The sequence below is a fragment of the Astatotilapia calliptera genome, chromosome 15 (genome assembly GCF_964374335.1).
Source record: "Astatotilapia calliptera chromosome 15, fAstCal68.1, whole genome shotgun sequence".
Lineage (NCBI taxonomy): Eukaryota > Metazoa > Chordata > Actinopteri > Cichliformes > Cichlidae > Astatotilapia > Astatotilapia calliptera.
The window spans coordinates 35,775,905-35,792,715 of record NC_137436.1 but is presented as its reverse complement, the minus strand read 5'-3'; the positions used below and the strand labels follow the sequence as shown (position 1 = coordinate 35,792,715).

The following is a 16,811-nucleotide window of genomic DNA, read 5'->3' as shown; positions in this document are numbered from 1 at the left end:
GGTGTTCAGGGCACACACAGTCTGCCTCAAATACATTCAAATTACTGAGAACTTTGCAAAGGCAAATTACACAAAACTGCAAGTGAAAGAAAAGGAATCTATGTTTTAAAAATATTTTTCTAAAAAGGAAAAATCCAACTTTCTGACTACAATGTGTGATTATTTTTGTACATTTAAATAAAAACAAAAAATTAAATACTGAAAAAAATATGGAAAATTAAAAGATTGATTTTAAAAATAAACAAGACCAAACAACTCAATCTTAGTGCAATCTACACAGCTGTTAACACAAAAAAAGCAGACCAGTCCACTTCCTTCACCAAATAGGGGTGTCCTTGATCATAACATTACTGAAGGCACTTCCTAACCTACATTTTAGAAGTGTCACTTCTGCATCTTGTCAAATTTTGTGTCAAACAAATTCAATGGCTCTCATTCTCTTAAGGCTTACCACAGACTTTTTAAAATCCAAATGTGAACATAAACACCAGAAAGTAGCAAGCACTAAAACTTCATTCAAAAAACTCACTCTAAACCATCTTCTCTCATCAGCGCTTTCACTTTATATCAGTGTTTTTGAATATTCAGAAGCATTTTTAATTACCACTGTTTACATTTTCAAGCTAAGTTTTAATACCATGATTTAGGGTTGTTGTTTTTTTTGTTCTGTGTAAGACAAAACCTACAGCCTTCAGTTTAGCTAATTAACTTAATGTTATAACCATTTTAAAACATCATTTAAAAGCTTTACCTATTAAGCTGCCAGCAGTCCACTTAGATTCACTTGTTTTAATAAGATAAAAATCATTCACTGCCCTCTCATCAGCAGCAGTGGATAAATAGACAGAGCCTAAAGTACCTAAGCAGTTTGTATTGGTGGACAGTACCTCCCCCAACCACCTCTCCAATTTGCAAGTCGCTGCCGCAGGGCTAGACAACATTAACGGGTGAGACTTTGGATAAACTGACGGGACATTGTGACTTTTGTTGGACTAACTAAACCTTTAAGTAATATTTTCATTGGTTGGTTGAGCCTTCATTATGCAATACCATCACTGCCTCATGGCAGAAAATTGTATCCAGCCAGTAATTGTGCAAGTGTGACGTTTTAGGATCAAAATAAAGAAATACAAATAAGGATTTGAGTTTTTGCATTTAGAATAACAATAACCTGATCCTAATTGATCCATCACTTATGTGACTCCGTATTCATTAATCTAATCATGTTATACATATTAACATAAGACAATATCAGTGATCAATGCATCCATGTTCCTTAAAAGGTGCATAAATCAAACATTTTTCTTTTTCTCCAAACAACTACCTAATAAGGCTATCAACAAACACCCTGTTGATAGGAAGTTAATATCTGCTGGAAGATCAACTGTGGCACTGTGAACAACACGTGTGCAGTTCACTTCACAACTTTGCAGTGACTGTCCCCATCTGCGCTACAGACAGCATGTTCACTGTTCAATCACAGTTATAGAAGCGTTTTAGCTTTATGTTTGGTGGGTCAAGGAACAGTAACCATTTTCAGCGCTGCACATGCACTAAAAGATACACACTGCTGCATTGCTAAATGTGCCTTGCATTATCCTCATTCACAACTTCAAACAGATCTTACGCCCACGAGGTTAAAACAGCAGTAGTGTACTTCCCACTCCGACTTTCTGACACGAGATAATGCAAATTGCGCTTCGTTTGCATGAAGCACAAAAGCCCACAGTGCATATGAAGAAATGTGCTGTAGCCTTAAGCGCAGCCAAGTTTGAAATTAACGGGAAAAAAAAGGATAAGAGCTAACTAAGTTTGCTTTGCTGAAACTGACATATAATCCTCGTAAATACAACTACTCAGTGACCGAGACATTTCATAACACATTTCAAAGCATTCATTTCTTCAAAGCCCAGAGCAACAATTTCAAACTAGTTTTACCTTTAAAATTAATTCTGACTGATTGGAAAGGGATTTATTACATCTTTCCAATGACTAACTGCTTTAGACGCCGGGACCCTCTTTCTAACTGAGACTGACCTACTAAAGTGAATGGAGGCCACATGACCCCCAGCTGGCTCATCACAACAAACAGGGGCCTTTAACTCCATTTAGGCCTAAAACTTAATTCAACTGTGCAGCAAGCAGCCCCCTCGAGAGGGTAAAACTCATAAAATATATCAGTTACCCAGGTGGGTCTTTCTCGGCTTTGTAAGTGTAAAACGGCGCTGCTCGGTTGCATAGTATCAACTTATTATTGGCAGCTACTGCTAAAGGCGACCATAGCCCTGCACAACTGCCAATAACTATTAGCATTTTAACCCACATAGTGAACAAAAGAAAGCCAGCCGAAGCTCTTTAAGGTCCGTAAATTGCACTGCCTGTATAATCGCTTAATGCAACAGCAGCACATAGGCACATATCAACCATTTCATTTTAAGGAGCTACATATCATCGTGTCCTGACGCAAATGTATTCCTAGCCAACGCTGGCTAGCTTCTGCTTAGCTACTTCCATATCTGCATTTAGAAAGGAAAAAAACAAAACAACAACGACGGAACACACTCCGTGAATAGACGAGAGTATGGTCTCTGCAATTTACTAAAATAAATATAAGTAAGGAAATATTACCTCCTGCGGCAAACTATAGCCCTGTCCCTGTTTCGTTCAGTCGTTTTAGTTTCGTTTAGAACAGATTCCCTGGATCGATTTTCTTCTAGCATTAGCTTGCTGGGCTTGTCGTTGAGGACGCGCCTACTTTCACCAATTGCCTTCTGAGTGGTTTAAACACGTGATGGACGGTTACTAGGAAACGTATGATTGGTTTACTCGGTTACCGACACGCAGAGTAACCAATTAAATCAGACGTTTGCTATTCCATGGTTTCCGTGGCTCTCACGCAACCAATGTGTACGTCACGCACGTACACACTGCCGGGTTTGCTCAAGGTTGCTATGCTCCGTTGGCCAAGAGAAAAATAAAATACCCTCAGAGCAGGGGTAAACACGTTCAGCCGTCCTGACTACACTTGTATCACTTTTCAAGTTTCATATCTAAATTGTAAATGTTAGTGTTAGGACAGCTTCCCACCATGACATTATAATTAAATGTAAAGTCACATATCAATTTCGAACATTGTTTTTCATTTAAATTCCTACTTTAACTAAAAACTGTGAAAAGGGTAATATGTGCCTCCCCCCCCAAACATTTCCCCCCAAAAACACGTGTCAAATTTTTTACTTTATTGAATAACACTGAAAATGCATTGACAAAAATTCTGCACAAAATATGTGCAATTCTAAAACTACATATCAAAACTACAGACTAAAAAACAAAAACAAAAAAATTATACAATTTCAGAAAATATACATTTCCCAGTCTATGCAAATATTTGTATCTCCATCAAAACCCGAAGTGCTGGCACGTGGATAAATAACACACTGCTGCTGAAACTCACTGAACTGCATTTATAAAAAAGACAAAAGGCAGTAAAATTCAGTTTAGTTGAATTTCAGGATCAGCATGTGGAATTTCCTTAACATGTAAATGAAGCATTTTCTGTTTTGTTTTTGTTTGGTTTTTTCCTTAAATGAGGTCAGATAACACAGGTGACCACTGGAGACACAAAAGGCTGACTGAACACCCCCTACATAGATGGCAGAAATAAGATTATAAAAAGATGAAAAGTACACTTTTAAACTTTAAGAAAAATACAATTTTCTAGACAAATACATTTACGTGTCAGGGACATCTAGAGAGCTTGATAGATGGGAGTTCTACATTAAACTCTTGGTTAAGCACTGCTTTTTCTTTGGACTTTAATAAAGTGAATCTTTTCAAAACAAGGGATATCCAAATCTATGCCAGAGGATAAAATTTCTTTAGTAATCTATCACGTTTGGCATCTGAATGTTTTATCAAATTCATAACAACTTTTACAAACTTAATATACAGCTAGAAACATTCCTGTATCAAAACATTCAGGGAACTAGTATAGCTAGAAAATCCAACATCTGATGACTAGGCTACTTGGCCTCAGACTCAAGTGCAGGAACACAAAACTGATCTGGGTCAGTTTGCTCTTGAATGTTGGATATCATCTATATCCAAGAGAAACAGTGAGATTTTAATCATGTAATCAAGCCAGGAAAAACAAACACAAACTTTTTAAAATCTCAACTGCGTGATCAGAATTAAGACAAATTGCACCAAAATGAGGGCCAACCTCACAGCAAAGCAGAACAGACTGGATGATAATAAAACCCTTGAATAATTACAAAAAAAAAAAAAAAAAAAAAAAAATCTTCAAACAAGTTGGACAGAATGGCTTAACCACTTAACATCCTCTTTTAAAAGAGCTAAACACAGATATTTAGTTTAAAATGATACAATTTACATCATGGATAACATTAGCATTAGTTAATGAAATAGACTGAAGCACTTGGAATTTAAAAAAAGAAAAGAAAAAAAAAGTCGAGGTTGAAGGTATTAATGGAGTAACGGTACAGCCAGTTAAAGGGATTTTTAAATGTATCTTTTAACACCACATCATTGCAGATCCAAGGTGATGATATTATTGAAGTCCACAAATATTGCAGTTTTATAATCATAGAATATATTAAAAGAAACTGATTCTTTATTGCCTCTACTGAAAACGGCCCTTACAGTTTACGTCTCATTTCCTCGAGGGCTGAGTAAGTAGCACCAATGATCACCGCCCGTTGCTGTACCCTGGGAAAAACTGATTTAGAATGTCTTGCAGGGATTTGTTGACCGACATGGAGTAGTTCTTGCCCAGGTCGTGCCTGCAGGCCGGGCAGGTGTACACCTCTGCTTTGAAGGACCGCTGAAGGCATTCCTGAAGGAAAAAAAGTAGAACAAGTTCTTGTTAAACAATAGCAGGTTTTGTTAAATAACAATTTGTGATGCATTTATCAGAGGTGTTAGTAGATCAAAAAGATACTCTAAGCACCAAAGCAATCAATGCTATCACTGCAATACAATAAGTTTTCACAACATCACTCATTAAAAACATCCATATAGAGCCTTTCAACATTCTCAGCAAACCCCATTATAATACCTCGCTCCATACGGCAAACAGCTACACCTCCAGCCAGTCTGCCAAATTTCTAATGTTCAAAGACGACACCACCCTAATCAGGCTCTGATAAAGAGGAGTCTGACAACCTAGTGACCTGGTGCAGAGAAAACAACCAGGAGCTCAAAGTAACTGTGGCAATAACAGGACTTCAGGAAGAATCCAGCCCATCATCATGCATCGCTGCCAGTGGACACTTTCCTATTCTGGGAACAATTATCTCTCAGGACCTAAATACACAACCTAATCAGCTCCCTTATCAGGAAAGCAGCAGAGGATGTACCTCCTGTAGCAGCTGAAGAAATTCAACCTGCAATGGTGCTACAGGAGGTACCATTAGTGAATGAATCCATAAAATATCACAACTAGGTGCAACAAAACTTTGTGAACTCCATTACTAATAAATGCTTTGCATTCTGCTTTATTTGACAACATTATTCTGTTAAGTAGCTTACTACGTGACAACTATGAGGAATACAAAAGTTAATATGTAAAGGTTTAAAGCTAAAGTAACAAGAGCACCCCTGAAAGGCAAGGGTTAACATACTTCAGTCAGTCTGTTTTTTTTCCCCCCATTACAAGGTGATGATGTCGGCCTGTTATGGAGTCACGGATATCGTTGGGCATCAAATTGCAAAAATAAAGTGTGTAGTAAAGCAGTTGATATATTACTTTACATGATTTCTTGGAATTTTTTCCAAGGTCAACTTTGACCTTGGACACTAACAATAAAGGTTAAGGTCAAATGATTAACCAACCTAGTTACTCATGTCTCCTAATGGCCTAGTATACTGTTGTGAAGCTTGAAGATTTTGTATTACTGTGATAGAAAATTGAGATGAATAAAGTGTTTACTGATTTTCACATTTAAAAATGACCTTGACCCAATTTCTAGCAAAAATAAACCAGTTTTAGCTGTTACTGGTATCTACTATCACACAAAATTTAAACATGATCTCTACAACATACTACAGAATAAATATTACCAAGTGGTAAATTTATTAGAGCAACAACTCTAGATTCGGGACATTAGTAGTTTCTTACCCTGCAGACATTGTGTTGGCACTCTGTGGTGACGGGCTGATAGACCACTTCTTGGCAGCAAATGCAGAGGAAAACTTCTTCAACTTTGTTCAAGAATTTCTGCAGAAAAAATAAAAATTAGATCAGTTTTATAGACAGTTTCAGTGGTTTTTGTTTTACGGAGGAACACAGGCTTCTTATTTCAAGTTGCATTTACTATGCACATAAGTTTGAAATTTGCAAGTGATTACACTTGCAAAAGCACAGTGTGGTTTTAAAATGTTGCACTAAGAGGTTCCACCCAGCAGCCAACTGTCACACAAACCAATAATATTGGTAAAGTGAATGGTTTTTATAAAGCACTTTTCTACTTTGAGCATCAAAGCACATTCACCCATTCATACAAGCACTTTCCCAAATAGTAAATTCAGTAAATGTTTACAAAAAAACAACAACGACAACAAAACACTATTAAAACATTGTGGTAATTTGAACAAATGTACAGATATTCTTACCGGTCCAAGTGACAGTGACTCCATGGCTTCATCCCACAGCTTCTTGTTTAGCTTGTCATTTTTGATGAGTGCCTTTTGCTCCTGGGACAGCTTGTACATCTCTACCTTGACTTTCTTAGGAGTTTTGGCTGGTGGGGTCTTTGAGGATTCTAAGAGAAACAAAGACATTTTCCATTAATAAGCAGCTTCTAGGATGCAATTTTAGTTAAGCTGCTACATAAAAACAATGTCAAATACATGAGCAATATCATGTTTTTTACATTTTCCAAAAACAAAGCACAGTTATGATATTAGCAACTTCCACATAGACAAACAACATACCGCTGCCCTGAGATTTTCTCTTCCTTTTAGCCTTGCTGGGTGTCGCCTCCTCTTCCACTTCATTTTTGTTCTCTTTCTCTTTCTGATAGCCTGCAGGATACTGGAACAATAAAAGTAGTTTATTAGTTTACACTACAACAATATGTAACAGTCAGCAGGTAATTAATGAATTGAAAACATCTAAGATGTAATGCATTTATTTACAAGGCTACATTAAGTGTATTACATTAAACTTAATATTTTTAGTAATGCAGAAGCTCATTTTCTCAACAAAATACAGAAGAACACAATGTTTATTTTATCCAGCACCAGGACTAAAAAATATCCACCATTGCTGAAAAGAAACAAACAAAAAGTAAAGAAATTAAAAAAAAAATAAAAAAATAAAAAAAAAAAAATTGTATGGACAATATAATCTAATGATCTCTACCTGCATGGTGAGACCCAGTTTCTTGATACGTTCCTTGCCTTCTCTGGTCCATGGTGCTGGTTCGTCATCATCACGCTTTAGCAGGTACCGCCAGACCAAGAAGCCTGATTTTCCTTTGTCTGGCCAGTACTTCACCACCTAAAGTAAGACAAAGATCTCAAGTAAAACTAAAATAGTTGCAATATTGTGAAATCACTGCAGATTTTTTTTACCAAAGGCAAAAAAGAAATTCTAGTTTTCCTTCATACCTTATATATTCCATCGTATCTGTTCCCTTCCTCGGGGCAGTATTTACTGTGCTTGCGTCCCTTGCAGCTGCGTACTACTCTAACTGGTTTGCCTGCCTTCCAGTTTTTGGCTTCTGCTCCATTTTTGTCATTGACAGGGATGTTGCAGTTGAGAGCCAGCGCCCTGATGAGGCCCAAAAACAGATGATTTACATATGCAAAGGAAGATCTAAGCAGACAAATTGAAAATTAACACCAGTAAGTTTTTATAGCCTTGTCATACCGGTTCATGTGTGTAAGTGTCTGATCGCATGATTGCTCCGCAGTCCTCTTGTTTCCAGACAGATCTCGCCCACCAGAGCCAGTGTAGGTGAACTCATTACCATCATCCTATAGTTTAAGAAGCACCAAAGATATTAAAAACACTAAACTTCACAAAGTTTCTCATCAGGCTATTGCATAAAATAAATACAGTGTTTTCAAACATAACTGCTAACACTTGAAAAGCAGTATTATTTGACACCATTTTGATCAAAACAAACAGCAAGCTCCCCCCCCCCAGTAACATGTTCTCACTACTTTGCTTTTCTTTATAGAACATACAAAAACATACCACATCATCCTCATAGCCTCCTGCCAGGACCAGAGAATAGGCACCATCATTGCTCCTGCCATGAATTCCAGCTACATGAGGCCTATGAACACCAGATTCACTGACCTAAGGGTGGGAAATTAAACAGTTATTATTATTATACCATTATTATTCCAAGGTACAGGAATAAGTCATCACAAACGATGATAAGCCATGAAGTGAGGAAGGAAAAGAAAACAAACAAAAAAAAACAAAACAGACCTGGACTCTGAACTTCCATAGGGAACCGACAGGAATGCCAGGGATTGGGCCGTAGTGATTGGATGGAACAATGGTGCACTGTTTGGTTCGACCGACACAGGCCATACCCTAAAATAGGAGATAAGGCAAATCATTTATGATGTGTAATTGTCATTCCCATAATGAGGAAAAAAAAAAGCTGATAAGTTTAAGATTCATATTGTGTTAGCACTCACCTTGCCCCAGTCCCTTTGGCTCGAGGAGCTAGCAGAAGCCATCTTAGCTTTCTTCTTGCTCTCCTTCAGCTTCTCTCCAGCCAGCACAACCTCACTGACATCATTACGACAACCTGGGCAATACCTGCGAAATGTAAAGTAAAAGGTAAACCCGAGCCTGACACACTGATGATAATTTTTTAAGTCTTCCATTCTAACATTTGATGATTTTGTGGCTCTGTTCAATTTTAAATGAATGCTGGATTTCTGAATCTACCTACCAGTCCTCATCCTCAGGGATGGTGGTGAGTGGAGGATTCAAACAGTAGGTGTGATAGGCCATGTCGCATTCATCGCACAGCAGCTGTTTGTCAGGATCCTGCTTGATGCCGCAGATGTGGCAGTTACACCAGCGACAGTTCTTTTTGGGATCATCTTTACAGTGCTTGCACTCAGGTCCATTTGATCCTGAAGATTGCATTCATTTTGATTATGCATTTCATTCTGCAACATTCCTTAGTGAAAGGTTAAGTTCAGATTTCTAGATTATGACTACTGCTACACATCTTTGCAATTTTAAATGCAGTTTTTAAACCCACTTTTTAGTGGACTCTCAGATCCAGCAGGGGCGTCACCCAACGAGCCAGGCTCCTCAATTTTGTAGATTTCAGTGACAAACATGATGCGGCAGTCATTAAGAGAGTCACCAGCATCGCTACATTTTAAACAAAAAACATAAAGGAGCCTGTTAGAATAGTCAAACAATATAATCTAACTTCCTCCTGCTTTCCATGTTGTCCAAGCTTAAACAGAAGGTAAAAGAAATGACAAACATGAGGATAACAGGAAGCTTCCGATGCATGTACAAAAAGGTTAGTTATATTTTAGGTCGTCATCAACACAAAACTAAACCCGTTTGATATCAGATACAATAATCAGACGTAATGTTAATGAAAGCCATTTATCCTCCAAACGACCATACACACAGTTGGTTAAACTGTCAAAAATTGTTTCAGTGGCATCCACTGATACCACAGCAGGAAATTAGCTTCTACACACCTGCTGCTGCGGCATTCAAAAACCAAACTATGAGATACTGTTACAACAGACCTTAAAGAAAATGTTTATCATCTACCACAGCCAGTGAAATGTTCTTATATGTGACAAGTCGTAACAGATGCTACAAAGCACAACAACTCCAACTTGTATGCAACGATGGCCTTACCCAAGGATAATCTTAGCATAGATCTCTCGCTGGGTGCGCGTCTCCCGCTTCCTCTGGATCTCAGCATCATACCAGTAGCCACGTTCCTTGGGCTCATCTGGGTTGTAGTTAAGCATGACAACCATTCCTGGCTCCAGCTGGTGCCACTGGTACACAGTACGAGCACGTGGCCGAACGTCCTTTGCCAGCAGCTGAATCACACCATTCTCTGCATAGCTGTGAAAGTAAAAACAATGAATGATTTTGCAATTCAAAGACAAGCAGTGCTGCAGCATGGCCAAAACATAAAAAACACGTCTGAATAGTAAGGACCAGTAGTCATTGCAGCAGGTTTGAACCAATACACCATTCACATGAATGTTCCCTCCAACACTAATGTGCTTGCCATCTAATAAACAAGAGCACCTTTCAATGAGGGCACATATCAACAGAGCAATGCCTTCCCTTTATATATATTGTACTTATTTAACAAATGGGAAAACCTGTTTCATTGTACAGTCTCACTGAGCAAAATGAGAACTTACAGTTCAGAGTCCGTAAAAAAATTTTTTTAAAAACATTCTTCAATGTAACAACTGCATTGCTCGCAGTATCAAATTTAAACAGGACCATCAGTTTTCATCTCCAGTGTGTTTGAGAAGAGCTTTTAAAGTAGCTTACATCGTGTCAATGTATTTGTTAGGATATTTAGCTGCATCTTCTTAGATCTTTCAATTAACATTTTCACTGCTGCAACAAGTTGGTTTGTAGAATTACAACACCTGACCCACTAAAACCAAAATCAGAGCTCAAACTGCTGAATGATGACCATTAGTACAGAAACTCTGCTCTGTGCTGCTACATGACAAATACTGCGTTGATACAGTGATGTGATGGGGGGAAAGGAAAAAAAAAAAATTAGTCATTAGTACGAAAAATGATTCTTACTCTTCATATTTGACATGGTACAGTATATCCTCAGCTGGCTCTGCCTCTGCAGCCTCTTCTTTGGGCGTCTTTGTAGTCTTGGTAACGTTTACAATCTGGGCCTCAAACCATGCTCCCATGTTCAAGTCTCTTGCATCCACCAGCTCATTGATCTACACACACACGCGCACACACACACACACACACACACACACACACACACACACACACACACCAAGAGTTAGCAAACTTTTGACACTTTAAAACTGCAGTCACTTTTTCAGAATAATTCATAAAATGTCTTTTGACTATTCCCCACCCAAAAATAGTTTAAGTTCACTACAAAGTGGCTCATTTGATGTCTTGTAAAAATGAAACCTTTGCACGCTGCCCTTTTTGAAGCTTGGACAACAGAACTCATTCCATCCACTCCATGCACATGTCATCCAAACTGCCTACTTTTGTAGACAATTTGGAAGACCATCACAATCACATCAGAGGGAAAGTGAAGACAGCAAATCCTAAACTGCATCCAGAAGTCTCTTACTGATAAGATAAAGTTAAATATAATATTGCATAAATGCACAGAATGCATATTAAAAAAAAAGTTATATATATATATAGGGGGTTAATTGGAAAATCCAAATTGTCACTAGGTGCGAGTGAATGTGAGCGTGAATGGTTGTCTGTCTCTGTGTGTTGGCCCTGCGACAGACTGGCGACCTGTCCAGGGTGTACCCCGCCATCCTTCAAGCTCGGGTCCTCTACCAGAGGCCTGGGAGCTTGAGGGTCCTGCGCAGTATCTTAGCTGTTCCCAGGACTGGATATAGATAGATATAGATATATATATATATAAAATTAAAAAAATAAACAGCTTGAACACTAACGTAAAGAAAAAACAAAAGCAGTTTTCTTAGCGCCAAACTTTTCTAGATATTACCAGAAGGGAAACAATGTCTGAAACAGTGTGACCCCAATACTAAATTTAGCCTCAGTGTCCTATTCAGGGTGCATGCATCTTGCCTCCTGCCTGCTCTCTCAGGTCAATTTTAAATCAGATGAGAATCTCAAGTAGCAACATGCATGTCTGTCACCCACTGTGTCCTGCCTGTGAGAAAAGGAGACTTCAATCAACGCCTGCCAGATTTTCCCCACATTCATTCGTTAAAACAGCTATACAAAGTGTAACTTTATATGCAGCACATAATGCATACACACGCACACAGCATCAACTGTACACAAAGTGTTAAAAAAAATCAATTACTTTGCAAAAAATAAAGAGAACTAAGAGTTCAAATAAACATGTTTTCTACATGTGCACAGCTCACCACATAACTGCATGAACGCGACATACAGAGCTTATTGGGCACAGCCCATCACAACCTCCCGATGAAAAGCTTTGGGGCAGGGCTGCCCAATCCCAGTCCTCAAGAGCTACTATCCTGCAGCTTTTAGATGCATCCCTACTCCAACACAGCTGAATCAAATGGTTTGATTACCTCTTCAGCATGCCATCATGTTTGGCAAAGGCCTGATAACAAGCCATTCATTTGATTCGGGTGTGTGGGAACAAGGATGCATCTAAAAGCTGCAGGACGGTAGCTCTCGAGGACCGGGATTGGGCACCCCTGCTTTGGGGTAATGGCAGTTCCTGAGACTGAGCCAATGGCAAGTAGTTGTGAAGAAATATAGTGGCAACCTTGGTATGTTTCCTGCATGTCTTTTTTTTTTTTTTTTTAATTGTTTTGTCCATGTCTGTGTGGGTTTTTTTTTTTTAATGTAGGCATTACTAGCCATGTTTGTTCTGTATTGTCTTTTTAGTATCTGTTGTTGAGCTTTATGTATTTTAAACAAACATCTGGAGTAGTCATTGCTTACACGACTTTTTCGGGCTACATATTCCCAATTTATCTTATCCAATTTCTCTTTGCATTGTGTTTTGAGTTTGTTTTTTCTTAATCCCTATCACTTTTTTTTTTAAGATTGTAGCCAGAAACATCAACATCACAGTGGTAGCAGTTCTACATTGTATCGCCACCCTACCACAGCTGGCTTAAACAGGAAGTAATACACATCACATTCAATGTGACCACAGTCTTTAGCGCATACCTTGTAAAGTCCAAATCCAGGGTCGATGAGTTCTGGGGCGTTTGTCTGTGCAGAGGTTCCCGCCGTCTGACCTTCTGTCTCGCCATGAGTCGAACTCTTGTCACACTCGCTCTGGGTTGAGCCGCAGCCAGAATCAGAGTCTGAGAGCTCTGCCTCTTTGTCCTTGCTCTTGACGACATCAACAGGGGGCAACTGCTGCCTAACAAGCAGCTGCACTATATCATTTAGGCCTACATTGTAATCAAATATAGTATGGCCATCTTCCATCTGATATAAACAGGAAAAAAAAAAAATTGTAGATATCATTTATAGCATTTTACATTTTGTCTGTGACTAAATGCTAAAGCAGGGCTGACAATTGAGCTACAACCATCACTGAGATCATTTCAGCTACTGCACTAAAATGTAATAAAGTCATTTATTAACACCAACCATGCTGGCTCACCTGCTTGCCCCGGTAGAAGAGTCTCTGTCTCTCTGGCTCCACCTTGAAGATCTCCATGATTTTGAGACGCAGCTCGTCCACCTTGGTGAGTTTGGACAGGGAATCCACCCGATGGGTTTCCTTCCCATCCATTGTGCGGACTTGAATCCACATTGCAGCTGCCCTGTGTCAACAATCAAACACCACTCCCATTATAGCTAGTTATTTTCAATAGCACACTAATAACAAGTCTTTCCTGAAAGATTTCATTTCATCTTTTAATCCAGCAGTAGTACACACTCTGTCATAGTACAAATAGAAATGTGAGAGGAGTGCCATGCTCGTTTTTTCTGCAGTGAAGTTTAAATGAAAAACCAAAACATATCTGCTAATCATTTGTATTTAAATGCATTTCATAGTGAATAGTACTACATGGTACATATTTGAGCTTTATCTAGAAAGATCTGAAGGTGTGAACCAAACTTTCGGTTTCACCATTCACTGGAGAAAAAAAAATTATGACAGTCATTTTCTCTGCTAGCTGCATTCATTAATAAAGAATGTGTTTGCTCTAAACCAAATTGTTGATATGTGCATTTGTATAACATATCAGAAGACAGACAATTATCATCAACTTGAGCTTTATTCAGACAACAGCCAGACTGATATCAGCATATAACAGATATATTATATCAAGAAATATGTTATAAGATAAGGAACCAAAAATATGATTGGGCTCATTTTTGGAATCAACGCAACTACTTCGTTTATCCAGCAGAGAGCGCCCAGAGACTATTTACATTGATCACAACTGTCTGCAGCACATGTAGCAGAATACAAACAGTGGAGCAGATGGTGCTGTTAAATTTGGCATTTTCTACATAGTAAGGACCTTATTCATTTGCTAAATACATTGCTGTAAAGTTAAACAATAACCCCACCATTTCCCCTTTTAAATATAACTATCTCTGTATTTATATATGTGTGTGTATATATATATATATATATATATATATAAAATTCTGTAACCTCTGTCGGTGCTGTGCTTTTGGAAACCGAATTTCCCAGAGGAACCCACCCGAGGGATTAATAAAGTTTTATCTTATCTTATCATGTTCTGTGCATATATGGAAATTACCATTCAGTATTTCCTTATCAGGACCATTGCCCCCTAAAATAAATAAATACGCGCACACATATATATATATATATATATATATATATATATGCAGTATCACTTGTGCTTTAGATTACGCAAGTCATATAAAAATTTGTTTCATAATTATTTCTAAATATTAATTGATTTTCTTACTGTATGTTACGTTTTTGTTTGCTTTCGCATTGCTGAATATTTTTTTTCACGAGTTTATATGATAATCAAATTCTCATCTAACTGAGAAAGTTGCAGTGATTCAGAATTTGCATCGTAAAAAGCTCTGCGTGGAAGATTGTCAAAACACTACATCTGCAAAATCCATCCCTAGGATTGGCTGTTTTTGTTTAGTGATCACAACAAGTTAAGACGAAACGGTCTCCAGCAGCAGAAATATGACCGTCTCCCCTCCCTACTCAGTGCATTGTACTGCTGTCAGCACTGTCACTTCAACAGAATATGAGAAAAGGGAGGGAACGGGCTGATTTAAATACAGTGCGGGAAACTAAGCTGTAGGCCACTCCCAGTTCTTTTAAAAGCACATCCGGACGCGAGGGAGCGCTAGCCAACAATGTGCCTTCGCTCCCTGACAATGAAACATACCTAAATACCAACTCGCATGTACTTTTAAACCGATTATTATAATACTACAGTGGCTTTTTATCCGCATATGTCGTCCTTTGTTGTTACAAAACAGCAAGGGGCCAGCTAAGCGGGGGTTGCGCGTTTACTTCAGCGCTCTCAGCTGAGATCCTGTTCGCTCTGCTGGCTCGAAATAAACCAGCCGCAGTCAACAAAACATAAGTCAAAACCTCGAAAACAAACTACTTGTTCCCATCCAAGGGGTACCATTTTGCCTGCGCAAATTAATACGTTTAAACGATGCTGACGAAAATGAGATTCACGTCACGCCACACCAATCCAGCCACACAGGAAAATAAACAGCCCGACGTTAGCTTATTTGTTTTTCTTAAAGAGAAGCAGTGAAGTTGCAAAGCTAACTCGGTTTACACATTTTTTGCAGATTATGTGGACGTTCCGAAGGATAACAAGTTAAAAGTTCACAAGTTCATCGCCCACCCATATCAGTGCTTAAAGCAAACCACGTTACAATTTATTTTGCAGAGCTTTTAAATACTATATTAGCAAAAGGAAGCCAGAGTACAGTCAATAGCTCTAATACTGTCCCGAAGATTATCAGATTTGACTAATTTTGACGTTTACACTTGACTGGTTGAGTAACTTGGTGCAATAAGCCAAAAAGAAAGGAGGTAGGACTTTGCCAAGTTAGCTAACCTCAGTTTGCTAGCAACTGGGTGACTAAATCAATGAGAACAATTTTTAAAAAGTAATTAAAAAACGCTGAAATTCACTTTACCTGTTTGTCCGTCCAAGCAAAAACAAGAAATTTACTTTTGAGGGAAAACGTGCACGTTTTCCCCAATTAACTCCTTAGAAGGGATGGCACGACCAATTCTATGCCTTGGTGGAGATTGATCAATGAGTTATTCTTCAAGACTTTGATATCCCGCCTGCTCTCGCACTTCAGGTTCACCATTGGCTACTTTCCTCTAACCACATCGTGTCCATTGGGTAACAGAGCTGTCAATCTGGAATGTGACTGGAGCTTATCATCAGCGCGCGAAACGACAATCTCGTGAGTACAACTGCCCTCCGAGTATTTATCGCGAGATTATTCGGCGCCATGTAAAACCGGTATCCCGGAGAGACAGATGGTGCTTCTGGTAAACAACTTCACTGATAGAGCTTTTTGATTGTGTCTGAACTATCACGGCTTCGTATTTGTGTTTAGAAATAGTTTCCAGTCTTCAAACTAATCAACTAAATGCATTGAACCTTTTGGTGGACTTTAATAAGCAGACCACCCGTTAGACTCCTATGATTCAGCTTAATTAATGATGTGCAATTAAGATACCTCCCCCTCATTTTGGCGGGAGCCGAAAGTTAATGAGACCAACTCAGTTCAAGCGCCTGAAAGCATGGAAAATGACAAGTGTATGTGGGAGGAATATGTGCTTTTGCGCACACTTGAGGCATGCTGTTTGTTTGCCTTTGAACTTGACACGTAAATAGCCTCCACTGTGCAATAAACTCCGTCCTAAAGCGCGGTTTATGTTTGTTCAGTATGGAGTAATGCGTTTGAGGTCACCTTCTGACCAACTGATCTGTGTATATGGCCATGACGTCAATCTTTAATAGTCAATTAAAAGTATTTATTTTAATGTTTCAAGATTATTTTCCTAGTTCCCGTTAAGGCACGATTTATTGTCTAACCCAAATCTCTTTTAATCACTTTAAATAAATGAGATGAAAAA

General features: G+C 38.5%; 2 protein-coding genes across 2 annotated transcripts in view; both read right to left on the bottom strand.

Moving 5' to 3' along the window:
* The window catches only part of kdm4b (lysine (K)-specific demethylase 4B), a 42,193-nt gene extending 39,427 nt beyond the window's left edge, over positions 1-2,766 (bottom strand). Inside the window, exon 1 of the mRNA XM_026194264.2 lies at positions 2,629-2,766. The gene's annotated coding sequence lies outside the window, so the exon portion shown is untranslated. The remainder of the gene's footprint in view (positions 1-2,628) is intronic.
* Positions 2,767-3,224: 458 nt separating this feature from the next.
* On the bottom strand, positions 3,225-15,996 carry uhrf1 (ubiquitin-like with PHD and ring finger domains 1). The gene is made up of 17 exons (XM_026143149.2): positions 15,854-15,996; positions 13,344-13,506; positions 12,899-13,165; positions 10,811-10,962; positions 9,884-10,099; positions 9,258-9,373; positions 8,940-9,126; positions 8,680-8,803; positions 8,465-8,572; positions 8,225-8,329; positions 7,895-8,001; positions 7,633-7,795; positions 7,385-7,522; positions 6,955-7,054; positions 6,634-6,782; positions 6,140-6,238; positions 3,225-4,855 (listed from the first exon to the last, which is right to left on the bottom strand). The coding sequence occupies exons 2-17, from the start codon at positions 13,494-13,496 to the stop codon at positions 4,709-4,711; spliced, it is 2,331 nt and encodes a 776-aa protein (XP_025998934.1). The 5' UTR covers positions 13,497-13,506; positions 15,854-15,996; the 3' UTR covers positions 3,225-4,708.
* Positions 15,997-16,811: the final 815 nt, after the last annotated feature.